Source organism: Rhinolophus hipposideros (assembly GCF_964194185.1).
Source record: "Rhinolophus hipposideros genome assembly, chromosome: 5".
Classification (NCBI taxonomy): Eukaryota; Metazoa; Chordata; class Mammalia; order Chiroptera; family Rhinolophidae; genus Rhinolophus; species Rhinolophus hipposideros.
The window spans coordinates 39,698,718-39,721,365 of NC_138051.1; the positions used below are offsets into that span (position 1 = coordinate 39,698,718).

The 22,648-nt window shown below is 34.5% G+C and overlaps 1 protein-coding gene across 2 annotated transcripts in view; it reads right to left on the reverse strand.

Annotated features, from left to right (window-relative positions):
• UBR1 (ubiquitin protein ligase E3 component n-recognin 1) overlaps positions 1–22,648 on the reverse strand; it is a 111,157-nt gene that overhangs the window by 49,847 nt on the left and 38,662 nt on the right. For both annotated transcript variants that reach the window (XM_081049242.1, XM_081049241.1), the window contains exons 13-22: positions 16,925–17,024; positions 16,289–16,417; positions 12,882–13,062; positions 10,833–10,894; positions 10,298–10,408; positions 9,501–9,566; positions 9,176–9,277; positions 6,788–6,851; positions 4,607–4,731; positions 2,550–2,602 (exon numbers count right to left, since the gene is read on the reverse strand). In XM_081049242.1, the coding sequence (XP_080905368.1) occupies positions 2,550–2,602; positions 4,607–4,731; positions 6,788–6,851; positions 9,176–9,277; positions 9,501–9,566; positions 10,298–10,408; positions 10,833–10,894; positions 12,882–13,062; positions 16,289–16,417; positions 16,925–17,024 (993 nt within the window). The remainder of the gene's footprint in view (positions 1–2,549; positions 2,603–4,606; positions 4,732–6,787; positions 6,852–9,175; positions 9,278–9,500; positions 9,567–10,297; positions 10,409–10,832; positions 10,895–12,881; positions 13,063–16,288; positions 16,418–16,924; positions 17,025–22,648) is intronic.

Here is a 22,648-nt window from a genome sequence, read left to right on the forward strand (position 1 = left end):
CTAATGGGCTTTCCTTTGTAGGTTACCGTCTTCTTTTCCCTGGCTGCCTTGAGGATTCTTCCTTTGTCGTTGATTTTAGACAGCTTGAATACAATATGCCCTGAAGAAGGCCTGTTGGGATTGAGGCAATTAGGTGTTCTATTTGCTTCTTGGATTCGAGGATCCAGTTCTGTCCAGAAGTTTGGGAAGTTCTCATCAACAATTTGTTTGAATATATTCTCTGTTCCCTTCTCTCTTTCTTCTCCTTCTGGTATGCCCATTATTCTTATATTGCTCTTTCTGATGGAATCAGAAAGTTCTTGTCAAGTTCTTTCATTTCGTTTAAGTCTCAAGTCTCTTTCTTCTTCCATCTGTGTAATTTCCAGGTTTCTATCTTCGATGTCACTGATTCTTTCCTCCATCTGGTCAACTCTACTACCTAAGCTGGTTATTTCATTCTTAATTTCTTCTATTGAGTTTTTAATCTCCAGAAATTTTATTTGGTTCTGTTTTAAAATTTCAATCTCGTTCGTAAAATGCTCATGTTGTTCTTTGATTGTGTTTCTGAGTTCATTAAACTGCCTTTCTGTGTTTTCTTGCATCTCGTTGAGTTTTTTCAGAACTGCAATCTTGAATTCTGTCATTTAAGTCACATATTTCCATATCTTTAAGTTCCTTTTCTGGAGACTTTTCACTTTCTTTCTGAGCTGTCTTGTTACTTTGGTTACTCATGGCAATTACTGATTTATTATTTCTCTTCCTAGACATCTACAGGAGTAGCTTCTGCAACAGGTTTATAGGAAGAGGTCTTTCTTTTGTTTTCCAGTACCTGTTGGTAGAATGTTTTATTTTCTCTCCGACTGCAGCCTTTATTTTCTCTCTCACACGGTAGGGCTGTTTTCTCTGCACTATTGCAGCTTCTCACACAATGGGGGGATTCCCTGGGAGACGGGCTTCTCCTCTGTTAATAGTTCGCCTGGGTCACAGGGCACAGTGTCCGTGTGGGTATGCGGAGAGCTTTTGAAGTTCCAAAGCTCTTCCTGCACCAGATTCAGAGCCCGTATGTTTCAGCTGTTCTGTTTACTCCTGCAGGGATCCGTCCAGATAGGTGGGACCAGGGGAGGGGTGAGTTGTGAGAGGTGGCCCAGAGCAATGGCGGCGACCACCAACACAGCCGGTCCTGCTTCCACAGCTCCCTCCCCTTTGCTGGAACCAGCTGGGCTGCGAATCTGTTTCTGTGGTCAACAGTTCTCAGAACAGTAAATATTCTGTTCCTTTGATGTGACACCGCCACTGTTCCGCTTCTAGCACCAAGCAGGTGGGGGCAGGGCGAGCTCTGGGAGGGTAGGGAGGGGGTGGCTAGTCTCAGTGCCCAAGGCTTCCAATCTCTGCTCGGCAGTGAGGGCCCAAACCACCATTTTCCGCCTTCTTCCCTCAGTCTTTTCTCCGAGGTCTCTGCCATGAATGTTGGGTTCAGCCGTGTTATATGCTGCCCCCTCAGCCCTGTGGGCCATTAAGTGGAGCCCTAGCAGTCCGAGTTCTTCCCTCTCCCGCAGCTGCGGTAGTTCCGGGATGCAGCGAACTCGGAGCACTGAGCCAGGTCTCCGCAGTTCTCCCTTCCCTCCTCCCCAGCTTGCGCGATCGCCCACCTTTAGGTGAATTCAGTAGTGGGCCTCTTCGTCTTGCCTGTCTGCTGTGCAGGGAGTCCTTTGTGGAGTTACTGTTGTTCGATTAGTTGTAAATTCCAGGGGAGCTTTACAGAGGCTCACTTCACGCTGCCATTTTGATGATTCTAAGGCTTCTTTTTTAGCCCCTGAAGACTAAAGATTGCCTGCTCAACTAAAGCACACTGTATGATCTAAGATCAAATCTAAAATGGTAGTGCGACATCATGTCCTCAGCAAATTGTAGATGAAAATATAGTGTTGAATCCTCTGTATAGCACTATAAGGAAAAGCATCAAGACCAAAAGGAGCACACCATATTTGCTCTGCACATTTATACAGTTTTTGGTTTCTATCTAATTCTTAAGTGAAATATTTCACTGAACATTATTAGAGCATTTAAAAAGCTACCTTGTATTTTTAGTTGTTTAAAACTAGTAATTTATCTATAACTATAATACTATAACAAGTGAAAAGTCACTGCCAGTATCAATTTTTTAAATTTCAAGAATTAATCCTTAAAATCTTATTTCCATTTTATATATCACAAATAATCAAACAATTGTAAAATATTGTTTTAAACCCACTAAAGTCTAAAATTAGCATACAAAATGAAAATTTATAGAATACATGAAGTCATAGATTAGTTGATGGGATAGAGACTATTGGAAAGGTTTCTTTGTTACTTACTATCTAAGTCACCTAATATCACAAAAGGATACTTCTCATTCACCTGCCCAAAATACTCAACAATCAAGTACTAAGCGCCTACTGTGTATCCCGCATTCTCCTTCTAATCTGTTCTTGGGAGTTCTGGCAAGAACTTCAGCGCCTCTACAAAGTATCCAAAGTACAAGAACAAAGATCATCTACCTCTCAGAATAAGTACAAACATTAAGTACTTACTTAAATGTGGCCACTTTGTTTATGACATTCTCTAAGCCAGTTTCATTATTTTCCTGTTGAAACAATATTTTTCATTTTTACTTTCATGTAATGACTTTTTTTTCTCTTACTGTGAATTGGAATACATTTTCAACAACATTGAAGTACTACGTATATAATTTTAAAAAGATCAATTTCCAATATAAAAAATTAGGTCTAAAACCAATTACCTTCGTTTGGAGAGAGCAATTTCTTGACAGAGGTAAGACCTATTTATAAACTGCTTAAGGAAGAAATTCTATCTCAGTTTGCCCTCATGTGCATGTGTACATACACACACACACACCACATACACACATTATTGATAGTTCAAAGAAAGTATAGTATATTTCCATAGTATATTCATCACCCACATCATTTAAGCACATGCCCATCATGTCCTAATCCCTAAATCCAAGGTAACAAAATAAATGGAATCTACAGCAAAACACATACCGTATGTAGTTGTCCAAATACACTCCAGCTTCCACAATTATATAACAATTGTGTGTTTTTTTCCTGCCTGACCAGAACTTTTCTTTGAACAAGGATTTTTTTTTTAATGAAGTCATTTAAAATCGGGATAAGGACCTAGTCAAGATACTAAACGAAGATAATGGATTCCTAGAGTCACGCAAAAATTAAGAACGTTAGATTCCTTTTTGAAAAAAGTGTACTTTGGGTAAGCAGTAAAAAGTTAGAGTATACCCTAAAGCATTTTTTTTTTTTTTGCAAAGTATGGTATGTATATCACCAGCGGTTTGTGAAATTACTTTAATGGCACACAGCTATGTATTTTTAAAATTCTGAATAGTTATTCACTTATTTTAATATGTATTTGGAAAAAAAGTAATCCAGAACATCAAACCTACTATTTTACTGTTGTTATGGCTAAGAAAGCTGCTAAGGAATATGTAAATAAATTGATTTTAAAGTGTATTAGTAATTATAAAATTGGTGAATGGACATACAAAAATTATGAAAGTGATATGCCAAACGGTTAGTTTAAGAATGAGTTAACAATGAAACTGGAACTCGACTTATCTAGGTGATCACTTTGTAAGGTACACAAATGTTTAATCACTATGTTGTATACCTGAAATTAACAATATTGTATGTCAACTGTGGCTGGAAAATAATTTTAAAAAACAAACTGGAAAAAGATACAAATAATTTTTGGGGAAAATGACCAATATTCAAAGCTTATTTCTGTTCTACTTCTGTGGAAAGCCCTAATAGTACAGATAAGTCTAATTCTCTTTTAAGAATCATTGTTCTAATTCATAGTTAAACCTCAGGGGAAATAATGTGAGACTCATAATTTTTAGGACTATTACTTAAATATCAGCATACACAAAAACATAAATATCACCCATGGCAGCCATAAAAATACACCCAGCAGACCCCCAGTTAGAAGGAACAGAGATAGTAATGTAGACCCACTCGGAGACATGGGAAGACATCAAGCCTTGATTAGCCTAGCCAGCTAACAGATGGTCATCTATCTAGATAGATGGTCATCTATCTAGATAGATATCTTAGATAGAAGGTCATCTATCTAACCTTCCTTCTCTCTTTCCTTCACCTAGAGTCAGACATGCATCACAGCACGAGGGCTCTCTCAGCCTTTCCCCGCTTCCTCACCACTTTATCTCCCAGGCATTGTTTCTAAGAAAACCTTAAATGTTTTATCTTGATACCTGCTTCTAAGAAGACTCCAACTAACACACCACCCAACTAATCTCAGTATTTCAGAGAGCCTCCTTTGCCTCTGGAGAAATGTTACTATAAAGTAAACGAAAATTTAAGGAGTTTCTTGCTCTAAAATATCTCCTAAGTAGCCAGAATGCTTCTAAAATGTTTTCCTAATGCCCAAAACCCCAGACTTAAAGTTTACACCACTAAATAATGAATGGTGTCAGTTTTACATCTGCAAAATTTGTTAAAACTTTGAAGTAGCTTCCAGTTAAGAAAAAGAAAAAAAAAAAAAAAACGATCCCATCTAAGGTGAATGGAGTAAAAAATAAAACTGGTCTTACATTCTCGGGTAAATTTTTGGCAATGGCACTGTGTGGCATGGGTTCAATACAAAGCAAGTGAATGATTTCTCTCATTGTGACCTCTTCTTTGGTCACATTTCCCACTCCAGGTACATAACGCTCTCCTAATACAAACAGTGAAAAGAAAAAGTAAAACAATTAACTGCTTTCTATTTAAATCTCGTGCCACCAGGAGCATATATACACAGAACACTGCAGTAAGTCTATGAGAGAGGGGCCAAAAATTACGTGGACACGTTCCTGAATCTGAACAACAAAAGTCTATTTGCTGAAAGACGGAGGAAGAAAAATGAAGAGAGCTCAAGAACACAGGCCTTTTCTTAACTTTCTTAAACACACACACACATAAGTATACATACACATACTCACACATTATAAATAAGGACCCTCAATTAAATTAGCATGTGTTTCTAATCCAGAAAACAAGGCAGATGGCATTGAATGAGCAGTGGCCATCACTGAACAATAGCTTTTCTTTCAAGATCTTCCTCAATTTTGTCTTTACTTGTTATTTAAGAAAGAACAAAGTGAAAACTGAAAAACAAAATGCTTAAAGATGTCTTTATGGGTTAGATGACAAACAGTAATATGTATCAGTAATGACTGGTGTTGTTAAAATGCCCACATGATCAAGTTTCCATTTTTCACCTCAATAAACTGCCAAATGGAGAGAGAAAATAGCTAAATTTAACTATGGGAACTTCATTGGTGTTAACAGCATCTAATTTCCATTGCCACAAGAAGGCTCAAAATCTGGCCTTATGTCACCACTGATTTTCAATACATGTGTACAAAGTCCTATGATACCTATGAGAGGGTTATTACAGACAGCAATCCTTTGCTTTAAATTCGATGAATTCTACAAATTAGCCAAAGAACATCTTTTTGTTAAATGAATTCATTTCCACCAGACTCATTCCTCTTTACTTTTGTAAAGCACTTTGTAATCTTCCAATTTTTTCCACCAAAAACAGTATCCCCTAGAAGTTTAGTTTCAGGACCCTTAGAGATCATGTAGATTACCTTCACATTTTACAAATCAGGAATTTGAGACCCGAAGAACATAATTGGCATGCTCTAGATAGTTAATAGTAAGGCCAATATTAGATCTTCTGATTCCTAATCTGAATCTTTTTCCATTTTTTAATGTTTTCTCCACTGCATAATAAAATCAGAGGTTTTATATATATTTAAAATGTTGACTCTATAAATGAATGAATTTAGGAATATAGCAAGTATTAACTAAAAATTAAATCACATGGAAGAGAAAACCCAATAAATGTAAACACAATAAAAGCAAAATCATAAAGGCAATAATAAAAACATCAAACAGCAAAACTATAGTACAGTATTAGAAATTCTTCATATAGCATTCTAAGAACAAATAGAAAAATTCCCCTCAAAGTTTTATAATTCAATAAAGTATATCATTAACTTAAAAATCTTTAACACATTTTCAATTTGTCTGTTTTTTTCATCAGTTTACTACAGAATTTTTTGGATAGGAAGAGTTAGTGCTTAAAAGATTTACATCTCACTTAGCAATAAAGGCTTACCACACTTCCTGCTGAGACAAGCACTTCGTCTGCGGCTAGCTCTCTGGCCAACAAGTGAACCCATGTTCACTAGTTTAGCTAGTGGCTAGAACCCTCACTAGGAACTATTAATACAAAGCAGAGTCTGCTGCAGTAAAGTAAGAAATAAGAGCCAAAATGAGAAGTCACAGACTTTTACTTGGCTGGTAAAATCAACAAAGACTATAACACAGAACATACAAAAGTAAAAGTATGGCCAATATTTGCACAAACTAATTTAACAGAATGACACAATGAAAGTGTATTTTACTTAGACCTGTGTTACATTGAAATTTTTAGCACTCAATGTATAGCTATTTTTCATCTATATTTCTAACTATGATAATTATATTCCAGACATCTATAAACAAGTCCAATTACAAATTAAATATTGAAAAATAAAGATGGAATATTAATAGCTACACTTTTTTAAAGGTAGGTTTCTAAACATATTGATCATATTAGTCACATTGATATCTAGCTAATATTTTATGCTATCTTTGGAGTAAAATGATAAATTATAGCTCTTATTAATGTTCTTTCTAAAAAGTAACATGTTCTATTTCAAAACATGTTTTAATCTTACCCACAACATAGATGAGGAATTGAAGCATTTCTTCTATTAATGTATTATATTGTTTAATCAAATCCTATAGAATTGAGAAACAATAAATTAGTTGCATAAGAACCAAAAACTTCCACAAAACATACACTTCTGGATCAGAACCATGGTCCATCTAGTCCAGTATTTTCTTTCAGACCACAGCAACAGAGAATTATGAGGTGAATAATTGCCTTTTTGACATCAAATTCAACAAGGGTCACAATACCTGGCAGGTAATAAGAACTCAATAAAAACTATTAAATATTATTGTTTTCATTATCTTTATTCCCCACATAGCCTGAAGTCAACAAATTTAATTCTAATCTTTAAGTTTTCCTTAAGTACTGGCTTCCTTCTTACCTGGGTTGGTGAGATAGTGGCTTCAAAGCAACAATTACAATGAGAATATCTTTCCCTAACACATCTCTTATTTAAGCACTATAGTAAATTAGATATTCATTTTCACTAAGTATAAAACATGACTAAAAATTAGCTTTATATTTCGTATCCTATTCTTCAGCCCTTTGCAAGTGGCTGTTAATTTGAAAGAATAAAATCATGTGATTCGTAGACTCAAAGTAGTCAAGAATTACCTTATAAACAGGTTTAAATATTAAAACAATGAAGATATAACAAAATTCCACGAGACAAATTATAAACTGTGAAAAAATGTTAACAAATATAATAAATGAAGAATTAATATCCTTACTAAATAGGGAACTTTTACAAAAACAGAAAAAGGTGAAGGACAAGAACAAATAATTCACTACCAAAAAGTGGGGAATAAAGGCCAATAATCATGAAAACATGGTCAACTTCACTGATAATTAAAGAACTACAAGTGAAAATAAACACCATCTTTCATCTATCAGATCAACAAAAATTAAAAATACCAGTGCCATCCTCTTTTAAGGACAATGCTTTGCTGGTCTTCTCTCAAGCATCTAACTAACCCAATGATCAGCAATCTATAGCCAGCGGACAAAATCCAGCCAACAGCCCTTTTTCTGTATGGCCCCAGTAACTAGGAATGATTTTCACAGGGAACACTAATGTAGAGCTTCAATTAAGCAACATATTATAATAAAAACAATTCATTCTTTTAATAGACTTGTATTACAAAAACACTAGACTATTATTATTATATTTTGTAATTTCATCAATAAAAATAGTGGAAATTTATTTCTTGTTTGCTATATAAGTACCTACTTATTATACTCAATTTGACCTCTTGGCGAACAAAGGTAATGGTATTATTGTTAAAAAGAGAGCAATTACTATTTCACCAATTCTAACTTTATTTATATGTAATTTAAGTATGCTGTTTTGTGGTATCATTTTTTAAAATTAAATTTATTGGGGTGACATTGATTAATGTGGTATCATTTTTGAAATTCATATTTATTCGCCAGACACAGATTTTCTTTTTCTTGGGTTGTTATTGTTACTGTTTTTCATTTTCAAAGGAAGCTCACATTTTCAGCCTGTTTAGTAAGTTTCTTTGGTGACAAATGACTCACTCTTATTAAAGCATTCCATTTTGGCAGCTTGCTTTTGGTGAGTGCCAAATTATGTGCATCTCAGTGTTAAAAAATAATTCAGATCATCTAAAATACATACCTCAATAAACACACAATCTAGAAAGGCAAAAAAAACCCAAAAACAAAAACAAAACCCAGTGCCATTACAGATGTATATACTGCTAGAGAGAGCTTAAACGGGAGTAACTTTTTTGAAAGTAAGTTGACAAATATGTATTGAGTGTTAAGAAAAAGCACACTGTTTTCTCTAGCAAATCCACTTCTAATAATTTATCTTAACCAAACAACTAGGCAAGTGTTTAAACCTTGAGGTATAGAGATGTTTGTAACACCAAAAACACTAGAAAAACCTCTTCAGCAATAGGGATGAAAGAACAATGCATTGACATAATGTAATATTATACAGTCATTAAAAATGATTATGTAAAAAAAAGATGATATAGTTGTATTTTCATTTAGCGACAAGCAAAAAATATTGTTATCACAATAATGCTATCACAATATTTCAATAAGCAAATTACAAAATAGCACACATAAAATGATCCAATTTTTCTTTAAACAAAACAAACAAGATACCAAAACTTTAAAAGTGATAATTTCTAGGAGGCCGTGTTTCACATGATTTTTCTTCTCCTTTTTGTTAATCTATACATTCTAATTGTTATAGAGTAAGAAAGGATATATATGTGTATAGGTAAATATATATGCATGTAATACGTATGTGATTTTTGCTGATATACATAAAGAATAAACATCTTAAAAGTGATTAAAATTGTTAACAATAATATTTCCTTTGCAATTAATTCACGTATCAGTTTCTGTGGCATACCTGGTCTTTTGTAGATATGGTCTTGTTAAAAGCATCAGCAAGTTCAAACCTCTCAAGTACTAGTAACAAGAACTTGTTGGGATCCATTAAAGATGCACCAATCTGTGAATGACAGACAGCATCACAGTTCTCGTGTATTAAATGGAGAAACATTAAGTCTGCAGAAAATAATGGAGTAGTCCTTTCCATTTTTATTTACCATATTTTAACAATGAGATACATTTAAGTAAATAAAGTTAAAAATAATTACATTATCTTCTCTTATTACAAGGAATCTAAGAAGCAAGTTTAAGACATAAATATCAGGAATAATTTAAATAGGTACCTGAAGCATGATGATATCTTTATCGTACATTTCTTCTCTGCATTTCACATCTTGGTAATAAAACACCTATTTAATAAAAGGTAGAATAAAAGTTAAAAGAATTATCTTATTTCAAACAGAATTTTCAACAAAATCTATTCTGAAAATTTTCTCAGTTTTAAACCTGAAACCCCAAGAATTCCTGAGTGGCAAAAAATAAGTTATAAATCTATGAATCATTTTAAGGGATTTATGAGGATAAAGTGAGAAAATATGCCCAGGAAAATACTTCAGAGTTAAAAATGCTCCACATTAGTAAATACTGTTAATGTGTGCAACAAAAAAATTCATTTCCCCTAAGTTTAAAATACCTACTTCAATAATAGTAAACCAGTTTCTACAGTCAATCATAACACCATTTTTCTTCAAAGTGGTAAATTTACAAGTCCTGTTTCCTCCACAATTTAGAAAAAGCACTTTTCCTTATCTGCTCTAAAACAGAAGGAAAAATTATAAGGTGGCCTTCAATTAAGACAGGTGGTGGGAAGACTACAGGTCCCCGAATAAGGTAATCTTCAGAAAAGACCTATGTTAATGAGCAGGTTTCTGGTGGTACCACTGGCTTTTATCTAATCTATCCATTCAATAGGATAAAAAAAGAAATGACTACATTGTCACTAGAACTTTCATTTCTGAGTTTATACAAAAAAACAACACATATTCAGCAAAATCCAGGGACACAAGGTAAAATTATATAAAAGAAAAAACAATCAGAAAACAAACACATTCATCAATGTGAATAATCAGCCTTGCCATACCTGGCTAATGAGAGAGAGCCCATTTCTTCGCCACATCTCAGCAACAACCTGGGCAACCAATACCAAACAACGCAAAGGATATTCCACTAGAACCTCTACTTGAAAATCCTCCTGAAACAGAGTAAGATCAATTTCATTGTTTCTCGGAAGGCTCAGATGTGTCTCAAAGTTAATTATGACACTATATATTCCTCAGCTTTCTAATCTGTAAAATGAAAAGGCTTGAACTAGATGACTCTAAGTCCTTGGGATTCAGATTTCAATATACTACATATAGATGTAAAATTACTAAATGGGAATTACTGTGTTTCACCGAAAATAAGCCCTAACCGGAAAATAAGTCCTAGCATGATTTTTCAGGATGACATCCCATGAACATAAGCCCTGTGTCTTTTGGAGCAAAAATTAATATAAGACCCGGTCTTATTTTTAGGGAAACACGCTATTCAGATGGGTTTCAAAATATTATTTTTCTTCCCACCAAAGAGTATCTAGAATATGAAATAAGCAAATCAAAGTTAATAGAGTCACTTACAAAAGGCACAAATTCATGCAGTCTTGAAACAGCACCCAGCCTGCTTAAACGCACATGAAGACCTAAAGGGTAAAAAAAGAAAAATGAGAAAACAATAAACCCAGTTAATTTGTTTCCTAGTTAATTCATCACGTTTGGAAACTTGTGAGATTTAAATTTACATTTACCAAGTTTAGAAATGACACCTTAGAATGCAAACTTTTGATTTCTAATTTCAAAACACAGTGTTACTAACATATTTAAGATCCTACATCATGCAGAGTTTGCTTTTATATATTATATAAAAAGAATATGCTGTCTCTCAAAATATGCTCATTCTGCTCTTAACCAAGCATCAAAAGAAATGAAAACTTACCTAAGTATTTATTTTTATAAAAATAGAAGCAACATAAAATCACATGTCAATTATACCACATATAATTGGTATATAAAAATTAACTAAAAATTAATCAAAGACCTAAACATAGGAGCTAAAATTATGAAACTCTCAGAAGAAAACATTGGGAAAAGGCTTCATGACATTGGATTTGGCAACAATTTCTTGGATATGACACTGAAAGGACAGGTCACCAAAGGAAAAGTAAATTAGACTACATCAAAATTAAAAACTTATGTATGAAAGGACACTATCAACAGTGTGAAAAGACAACCCATAGAATCGGAGAAAATATTTGTAAATCATGTATCTAATAAAAATATATATAAAGAACTCCAACTCAACGACAACAAAATAAATCTGATTAAAAAATAGACCAAGGACTTGAACAGACATTTCTCTAAAGCCAATAAGCACAGGAAAAAATGCTCAATATCACAAATCACTAGGGAATGCAAATCAAAACCACAACATTTCACATTCATTAGGATGGCTATTAAAAAAAAAGAAAATAACAAATGTTGATGAGGACGTGGAGAAATTAGAATCCTTGTGCATTGCTGATAGGAATATAAAATGGTATAGCTACTATGAAAAACAATATGGCACGTTCCTCAAAAAATTAAATAAGGAGAATTACCTTAAAATCCAGCAATTCCACTTATGGGTATATACCCCCAATTGAAAACAAGGACTCAAACAGATACTCGTGCACTCATGTTCATACCAACATTATTCATAATAACCAAAAAGTGGAAACAATAGAAGCATCCATTGGTAGATAAATGGATAAACAAAATGTGGTATACACATGTTATGGAGTCTTACTCAGCTTTAAAAAGGAAGAAAATTCTGACACATGCTACCATACAAACTCCAAGGACATTATGCTAAATGAAATAAGCCAGTTATAAAGGGCTATGTGTATGATCTCACTTACATGAGGTACCTAGAGTAGTTAAGTCATAAAGACAGAAAGTAGAATGGTGGTTCCAGGGACTGCCGGGAGTGGGGAATGAGGAGTTATGTTGAATAGGTATAGAATTTCAGTTTGGGAAGATGAAAATAATTCTGGAGATGGATGTTGGTGATGCTCCACAACAAATAATGTACTTAATACCACAGAACTATACACTTAAAATTATTAAAATGGTAAATTTTATGTTATATATATTTTACCACATATACACACACACACACACGCACACACACACATATATGTACATATATTTTCATTAAGTTGTTTATAAAAAACCTAACAAGGCTAATTTACATGGAAATGTAAATCAAAGAATAATTAAAGAAAATCTATGATTTTTTTTTCCTTGTAGTTGTGAAAGAAACAGTAACACATACAACACACTGGTGCAATCAGGTAGAAAAACCAGCAAGGAGATTTTACTATATTTAAATTTGGGTGGGAGATGAGTTACCAAGTTAACTTGGATCCATTAGTTGACCAAGATAACAAACAAAATGTCCAAGTAAACAAGCATCCTTAGTAGTTCTGGGACAGCTCTTTGAAGGACAGTGACAGTGATAGTTTTTAATTATAGTATCTGATCTGAATATATCTATACATACTGAGCATAGAACAAAAATAGAAATAATTCTACTACACTGAATATCTACAAAACAAAGCTAATAGAAACATGCACAAAACAAATACTCACCAGCAAGAGTCCTAGAGAGTGGCAGATGTATGCTTACAAGATCCTCAGATACTTTGTAAGACTTAGTTTCCAAAGTATGACCACACAGTTGTACTACTGTTTTGCAACTAGACATAAAACCTGTACTACACCTCATCACAGCTTTGTGACATTCCTTATAAGCCACTAGTAAGAGTTCTTCCTAAAAGGAAAATAAAGATACAAATTAATTGACAAATTATCTGCTTTACCACATGATTCAATAGATATTTACTAAATATAAGCACAAAATTGTTCTATGTATTACTAGGGCTACCTCCACAGCATCTGTAAACCTGTAAGATATATCAGACTATCAGACACACACACACACACACACACACACACACACACACACACACTCTCAAAGTTAAGCATTGTGACTACCACGTAAATGGTAGAAACTAAGTAGCCAAGGAGGGCATAAAAAAGAATCACAAACAATTGGGAAGACACATTTGTGAAAGCAGCTTATGAGTGGGGTCTAAAAAATATGCAGAACTAAGTATTGGGAAAAAATGAAGAAACTGGCACTGTAAACAGAGAGATATAGAACAAACAGAGAAATAAGGGGAAGTAGACCTCCTCTTCAGGCAGTGGAGAAATACATCAAAAGATTTATGGATGGATTAAGAAACTGTGGTACGTTTATACAATGGAGTATTACGCAGCCATAAAGAAGAAAGAAATCTTACCATTTGCAACAACATGGATGGATCTAGAGAACATTATGTTAAGTGAAATAAGTCGGAAAGAGAAAGACAAGTACCATATGATCTCACTTATATGCGGAATCTAAAGAAAAGAATAAGTGAATGAACTAATCAGAAACAGTTTTGGGGACAAAGAGGAAAAACTGAGAGTTGTTAGATGGGCAAGGGGGTGGTGATAAGGGGGAAGGTGAAGGGATTAGGAAACAATTGGTAACCACAAGATGGCCTCAGGGTTTTTGAAAATTAATTTGGGGAACTAATCAATAATGTTGTAAAGATTTTGTAGGGTATCCGATGGACACGTGTCCCGTTTGGGAGACCACCCCAGGGATACTGTGGATGCCTGATCATGGCACTGTACACCAGAAGCTAAACAAGAATGAATGCCAACTATAATTTTATATATATAATGTGATGGCTCGGTGCGAGGTTGGAGGGATAGTGGATGGGGGGAGGAGGGCTCACAGTGTGAGGGATATAAATGATGAACATCTAAGTGCACCTTGTCTTGTGCACCTGAAACTAATAAAAATTTTAAAAAAGGTTTATGGATGGAATTAATGAGCAATTAAACTGGAAATATGCCTTGGCACTGGCATGTAAATACATCTAAAGTATGAAGGGGTTAGTCAGGGCAAAAAAGAATGAACCCATAGGAAATAAGTTAGGATTATTACAGAAATTTAGGATAAGGAAGATTCAAATCTGGATGAGTATGGCAAGGAGAGAGGAGTCAAAGGTCACTTTTTAAGATAATGTTTCTCATACTGATTATATCTTGAAAAAAGAATGCTACTGTCAGATAAATTTTGGGACTGTCCCTCTTAGAAATTAGCACACTAATTAAAGGGTTTGAGAAGTTCAGTGTCTTAAAAAAATTCTGTTTGATTTTGTTCAATTTAGTATTTTCCAATCTTACATGAACACAGAACTTTTTTCCTGTCAAAAATCTGTTAACATGCAACCCACAGAATGCAGTGGCTCTGAGATTTCCTGTATGGATGAATGTATGAATCTTAGGGTCTTAAATAAAACAAAGGCAGTCAAGAAGAGAAAATACAAGTTGCAAGTAGAAGGAAAAGTAGAAGTAAAATCAATTTAATATATTGAGTTTGAAATATAAGTGTTAAATCTAAGCAGAAGTGTCTACCACACAAACAGAAATGGCATTATAGCTTGGGAGAGTCATCTCTATGAAGTTTTGTTTTGTTTTGTTTTTAAGGAGGGTGCAGCTCACAGTCTTGGTGTTATTAGCACCACGCTGTAACCAATTGAGCTAACCGGCTATCCCTATGAAGTTTTAATTGAGGTGGTAGAAATAAAAGGTCTGTAAAAAAGAGAAGAGAATACTGGGGAATGTCTCACTTAGTAGGCAGAAGGAATTGGTGTGGGGGAAAGGCAATCACTGATTGAAATGGGTAGTCATAACAGAAATATTGGGATAACGTATGTTTGTGAAAATCAGAGGGAAAGGAAGTTTCAAAAAGATTAAGGTACTCAACAGAATACAATGCTACAGACATTTAAAGGAAGATGGGGACTTAGTTGGGAAGGGCAGAAGCCAGATACTCAAGAGATTTTAGAAGCTAGAGTGACAATGGTAAATGTAGGTGACTTTAGAAGGTTTGACAAATGTCAAGATGAACAACAGACATTTTGACCCACCTCCAACAATTATTCGTGCCCTCTACAAGAGTGAGGGGAGCTATAGAACGTGTGCTGTGCCTAGTTGCTGGACAGTATTTCCTGTCCACGTTGCTATATAAAGCTACTGTGCCACACTAAGGTCTTTTGTGTCTGTGTGACTGCCACTCTGAACCTGTGACCAATTGCTAGTGGTGGCACAGAGAAAAGGAAAAAATAGAGATAGAATACAGTTCACAGAGATAGTAAAAACGAGCAAGGGGTCTTTTATTTTTGTTATTTTCAAGGATAAGGGAGTCCTGTGTCTTTCTAGGCAGATGAATGAAAGAATGGGAAATATCAGAGGAGACAACTGAGGCAGCAAACTCCAGGAAGCAAAAACGCCTAGACGTTAGTTTTAGAAAGAAAGAAACCAACAGTGAAGATACAGAGAAATTTAGTCAGTGAAAAGACTACAGTGAGAGGTAGAGAGAAACTGGAGAAGATGAATTTGACTCAGATAACATCAATTTTCTCAGAAGAGAAATAAATTAGGTCATATTCCAAAAAGAGAATCTGGGGTAGGATTGTGTGTTTAAAGAGGGTTATGGTCCAGAATTATTTTAAAAAATGCGTTAGTTCTATATTTTGAAACTAACTTTGTTAATGGTTTAACACACATAACAAAGCATTAATGGTTGAATAAATATCCACCCCTCTCCATTGTTGGAATATTTAAAAGTCTATGTGGTCCTAATTTTCACATTTATATTCATGTCCAAGGAAATAAATAAATAAATAAATAAATGTGTGTTGCTGTATTCTTTAAACCCCATTATTTCCAAAGATAAATGAAATTACCATGGAGTACATTTTCTAATTAAGTGTAAAAAACTGAATCTTCCTCCTAAATTTAATAAGACAAATTCAAATATATAAGAAACTACTTAAATAAGAAAACATTACATTAAGAAAGTTGTAACATAAAACTATACCCTTGGCAACCGTTAGAGCACTTTAAAAAGTACTGCTCCTACTAACGATTTTACTTACGTCACAAGCGCACCACTCTTGAAACATGAGTAAAATATTCTTTAATTGCATCTGTATAGCTATGGCAGCCTCCCAGTCGGGATCCACTTCTATGTGTTGCCCAACCTGTCTTCTGATTTCTTCCATTCCCTGCAAGAAAAGAGTAGTTAACATACACATATGCGTTCTTTTTCTTTGCTCTTTTACTGGCACAATATAAAATTGTCAGGATTCACATTCATATATGCATAGCTTTCTAACATGGCTGTTACATTAGAATCCATGAGTTCAAATACCAGCTCTGTCACTTGCTGTGTGACCCTGGTCAAACTATTTCTAAACTTCAATTCCCTTGTATGTAAAACAGCAGATAATAATAACTACCTCATAAGATTGCTATGAGGTTTGAGAGAGAACGCATGTGAAGTGTGTATTACAGTATCACAGGGTTAGCAATTAAGAACATTAATAGTAACAGCAGTAGTTAGCTAAGGTATATAGAACGATTAAAGCAGGATCAGTGAGGCAGTGTTTAAATTTTATTTCTACTTTGCTAGATATATCCTTCCTCAAATAAAAACCACAATTTGCTAAAAAAAAAAATTAAAGATTGGGGTTAAATTTATCTTACTGATGTACAGAATAACTATGTCATACCTGCATACAGGTAAGAATCTTCAAAAAAGATCGAAAACCTTCAAGAAACTGTATTCTTAATCTTTCTGTCCATACCGTGGGCTTGCTGATCAGGATATACCTATAATTTTAAGAGACAAAGAAATATTTCACTTCCCTATTTTGAGATAATTTTAAGGTTCTCATGGCTATAAACAATGTTGATGCATCAAAATTATGGGTTCCAATTTCTTACAATAATTAGAAGCTCTGGTAGAGTTAGAATTATACCAGCAAAATGTGAATCCTCTACAAGAGGCAGATGTCAAAGCTAAGACTGACTTCTCCACTCAGAAGTTAGTTTGATTAAGTGACCCTAGAAGTAATTTAGCCTGTCACAGTTGGATAACCATAATACAGATTTTCTAGGACTGTTCATACCCTTCACACAAAGGGCCAGTTGGAATCCCTTCAGCCTCAAAATACATGTCAAAACTGCAGATGCAGGATGTATGCTATTTGTGCAAACTATTTCAGAATATTTTGTAAAAAATATTGTGCACTTAAATTACATGCTTTTTCCCCAAGGCATGCAGTCATGAGAAGTACAGCAAATTTGCAACACATACAGTAGTTTGGTCTAAGTGGATTTAACACTTTGTTGTTGCTTCTCAGTGTACAATGACTAGAGATTTGTAACTCTTTGCAAACATCTGGAATGGTTTTTCAGAGCTATTCATTCCTGCTACCTGATGTCAGCATGACAGACATACGACTGCTGCAAGGGATAAAAAATCAGGAGATTTGGAACAGATGTCCTACTTATAGGTTTTTGTAACCCAGAACCCAAAAGAAAGATGTAAGTACCTATTTCATCTTGGCGTGCACATCAGGATATACCAGGGGTGCCAAAAAAAATGCATACACATTTAAGAGATATTATTTATGCTCAAGCAGTAGTTCACCACAGGCAGAAGTGTCTGGAGGCTGCTGGTAACCAGTTTGAGCATCTCTTGTAATTGAAGAAGTCAAACTTGACCTATATTCATCTTTTGTTGTCGGAATATACTGACTATTATAATTGTTTTTTCCTTTCTTAAAATGTGTATACATTTTTTTGGCACCCTCTGTATTTGTTTCAAGAAATGAACAGACCCATTTTAGCCTAAAATTTACAAGACCAATATTTCTTTTGGCTGTAAAAACAATGACTGGTTTCATATCCAATGGGAACAATGTTTATCATGAAATGACTTCTCAGGAAGGAATAATTAACAATCACTAAAAATTATTTTGCACTCAGTCAATCCAAATCAATTCCTGTTAAATATCAGGTATTGGGAACATAAATGCAAAATAAGACACTTTGCCCTTGAGGTTCAAGTGTAGTGGGGAAAACAGATATGTATACTAGACACTGCAATCCAATGTTAAGCACTAAATACATACATACATACATACATACATACATCATACTTAAATAAAGGAAGTAATGTAGGAACATAAAGACAAGGCAACAAAGATAGATAGAAAAAAAATTTTATTTGTAAAGATTGTACTTTAATTTTCCCCTTTACTAGAGATTTTAATAGAGATTATACTTTAATTTTCCCCTTTCTGTAGATATCCACTAATCTGTTGAAAATACATTAAAAATACAATCATCAAGACCTTACCAAAGGAATAACTTTGAAATACACTAATTACCTTCTAAACCTTTCTTTTAAAATAAAGGCAAAAAAGACTAAAATTTAAAATCTGGCACCAGGAACAAATGGCATCAAAGTTCAATTGCTTTCTAGAGCACACTACTCAAAGTACGGTACACAAACCTGAGCCTCAGTATTACCTGCATGCTCTTTAGAAAGGCAGAATCTTACTTAGGCTCTAGTCAGACCTACTGAACAATAGCCTGCGTTTCAACAAGCTCCCTAAATGATTTGCATTCATACTAAAATTTGAGAAGCACTGATATGGAGAAGAGAATTTACATTTCTAGTTTCTAGTGACCTCAAATAGTTCACGACTGATCACTGCAGCAGACTTAGCAAGTAAAGGGATATAAGGGATAGAAAAAAAGGAAAGTGTAAGAAAGGGAAGGAAAGGGGATCTGTAGATAAAAATAGGTGGCAAAAGCAGTGGACAGAGAGGGGAAAAAAGCAAGGGCAGGTGGTAGAGTAAGGGCAGGTGATTTGTTTTGAAAGCCTTTTCAGAAACAGGAAGAAATAGGTTAGAGTAATAAAAGGGTAATATTCACTTAATAGAACCAAGGTTCAACCGGATCTCTTTCTAAGTTTCATTTCCACAGTGAATTAGCAACTGAGAAACAAAGTATCCCAACAAACACCTTCCACAGAGTAACAAATGAAACTAAATTAATGGAGGTACAGTACTTAGAATGAGGGGGCAATAACCCCTTCCTTCTACTAGGCAGACCTCAGACCACTGTGTTCGTTTTTTGGCATAGACCATAAGTGATAGTTGTATACATTTGACTAAAACAGGCTCAGTAGAGAAGGACAATGGTTAAAGAAGTTTTAAATATGAAATGAGTACAGTTAAAGAAACGAAACCAACTTAAACCCAGTGAAGACTTTGGCAGATACGCCTGCTGTCTTCAAGTTAAATGAGAATTGAAGTTGTTCTGAATGGACAAAGGGAAACCTGGAACCCTGTGGTTTTAGACGAAAGCTACAAAAAGACAGTTGAATATAAAATAGCAACTTTTAACAATTCGAAGGGGCTACTCAAAATGGAATGCATTGCTTTGAGAGAATGAAAATTTCCTGAGGCAGAGGTGAGCAGAGCTTCTGCTTCTACTAACAAACTTATTCCATGCTGAGCTACAGTCAGATAAATAGCATATGTGATGACATTATGGAGAGCACAAATTCTGGAAGAATTCAGACTTTATTCTGGAAACAAAAGACATTAAGTATTTGTAGTTTGTTCTAACTGATTTAAAAGCCAGGTTTCAGGAAGAAGTGGTGAATGAGTGAATGAGTAAGTATTATATATGGAGACAGTAAAAACAAGATATGACTGAAAAATTTCCATAGTGACTGACTGAGAAAATGGCTCTCAATAATTATTTGTTAAATGAAGGGTCATATTTGATTGGTGTTTTACGCTAGGTTTCAGAGGTTTTGTTGTTTACATTCTGCGAGGCTACATGATGTAGTAAAACGTATGTGTTTTACAGATAAATAATGGTAGGTTCAAATTCAAGTTCTTCCACTTACTAGCTTTGTAACCCTAGGTAAGTAATTATAATCTACAAATAAAAATTATATCACAGACTTTATGAGAATGTTGCAAGAATAAAATAAGGTGAAATAAGTAAAGCTCCTCAGCACATAGCAATTACTAAGAAATAACATAGGACCCTTGAGAGAGGGAATTACATGAGAAGCCAAGCACAGTATCTGTTGAAAAGGTGCTCAAAATATGTTAATTTTCCCTTGTCCTTGTCACTAGAAATATCTCTATTCAGGTAAGAATGTAGGAGAGAATTCATAAGCATCCCACCAAAATCTCTCAAGTTTTACCATATAGGTAAGTACTCGGTATGATCACACAATACGGTAAATGTTCGAAACTTTATTATAGTAAAAGACACATTGCCATTAATACCCCACGGAAAACTCCCCATTTCGAACACACTTATCCCATCATTCTTGCCACTTTCTGAAGCAGTTCTGGAAGTCTTCTGTCGTGTCTTTAGTTGCACTGTCGGGGCTGCTTCAATGTCCTGAATCATTTTGACATTGGGGAAGAGCCAGAAGTCGCACAGTGCCAGATCCGGTAAATAAGGTGGAGGAGGACACACCGTAACGTTTTTATTTGACAGAAATTGCAGTCTACCAGAAGTGATGTATGACACAGAGCATTTTGTCATGATGGAGGATGATTTACTGCACACTTTAAAACACATCTTCTCTCAACCGTAGCTCACTCAACTGCACTGAACAAGTTGAAACTTGTCACACACTGTTACTAAAATTCGAAACACTGCTACCCATATTGAAGATCCCTGCCTTTCTATTGGATGGCACTCAGCAGCAGCATTCACCCGCATGGAAAGGCTCCATGTCACCCATTGCTTCTGGTACAGCAATTTCTGTCAAATAAAAACATTACAGTGTGTTCTCATCCACCTTATTCACTGGATCTGGCATCATGTGACTTCTGGCTCTTCCCCAAAGTCAAAGTGACCATGAAAGGAAAACGTTTTAAATTAATTCTGGACATCAAGACAGCCACAACAGCGCAACTAAAGACACTCACGAAAGAGGACTTCCAGAACTGCTTCAGAAAATGACGAGAACAGTGGGATAAGTGTGTTCGAAACAAGGGGAAGTTTTCTGCGGGGGATTAATGGCAATGTATCTTTCACTGTAATAAAGTTTTTAAAATTTAAACATTCACCATATTTTTTGATCACACTGCATAAGTAGGGATGTGCTGACTCTAAATTATTCACCATATAGTGAATAACAACCATAGTCAGAGATCCATAAATAAAACAATGATGTGCTTATGTATCACTTCTCTGAATATTAAAAAAAACTCAGTTACAAGAATAATTCACAATAATGAGAGCCACAGTAAAGAGATTTTTCCTGTACAGCCAAAAAAATGATAAATAAACTGATTTAACACTGATAATTTTAAGTACTGCCATTTGGAGTTTTTGTTTATTTTTTGGTTTGTTTATCTTGCATAATATGTAATTTGTGCATAATTTATGAATCACACTGGCTAAATGGTGACTCACTAAATGAATTCATCTACCATCTCTATTTGTACTGAAGATGTGATAACAATTTGATGAATTTCAAAGATTTATACGTCATAATCAAATTTAGAATTTGCAGTATATGAAAAGGTTTGGACACATTTTCCTCAAATATCAAGGACCGAATGCATACTTCCAGAAATCTCCCAAATGTATTTTTTAAATAGACTAAACTATTTCTAGGTTGGTTTGGAAGCCTATTCGTTTCCACCTCTCTATACCCTACACGGTCACTGGACGAAGTGGACAAAATTAAATTGATTTCCCCCTAGGGACTATAAATAAATGTCATATATACCTTGGAGCTCTTTATTTTAAATAGCAAACTAAATGAAATATATTTTGTCTTAATATATTCTTAAAAGAATTTTTTTAAGTTTATATGATTCATTGAAGAGTTGATATCATAACCCTTATAATATTCACCATCTATTTCTAAAATAAATGGAAATTTATTTCCTTTTAGGTCCAACAATCCCAAATGTGATCTATCATGTGATTCCCACTTTAGTTTAAAATGAAAGTCTCCATTCCCTTCAGGCAGAAAAACATAAGACAACACTAATGAATATCAGTAACTTGGTTATATGTATGAAAAAGAGAGTTAAAAAGAAATTCACATCAACCAGATCACCTGAAACTATGCACAGAGACTATACAAGAGGAATGGAACCAAAGTGCATGAGTAGAAGTGAGCGGAAAGCATAGTAATTATGATGGAGATTCATTTAGTAACCCCAAGAGAGCCTAAGTTTCTGTGACAGGCCCCTCTCAGTGCCTTCTTCGTTAACCTGGTTTTAACTCTGTAAGAAGCTTTCATTTAAAACATTGACTGATGTGAGATAGTAACAGTTCTTTGTACTTCTTATCATTATAAAAAGAATCCTAGATAACCAAAACGATCAAAGGTTTAGTTATAAGACAGAACAAATAAGCACACTGTATTTAATAGGTACCCTCACCTTTTG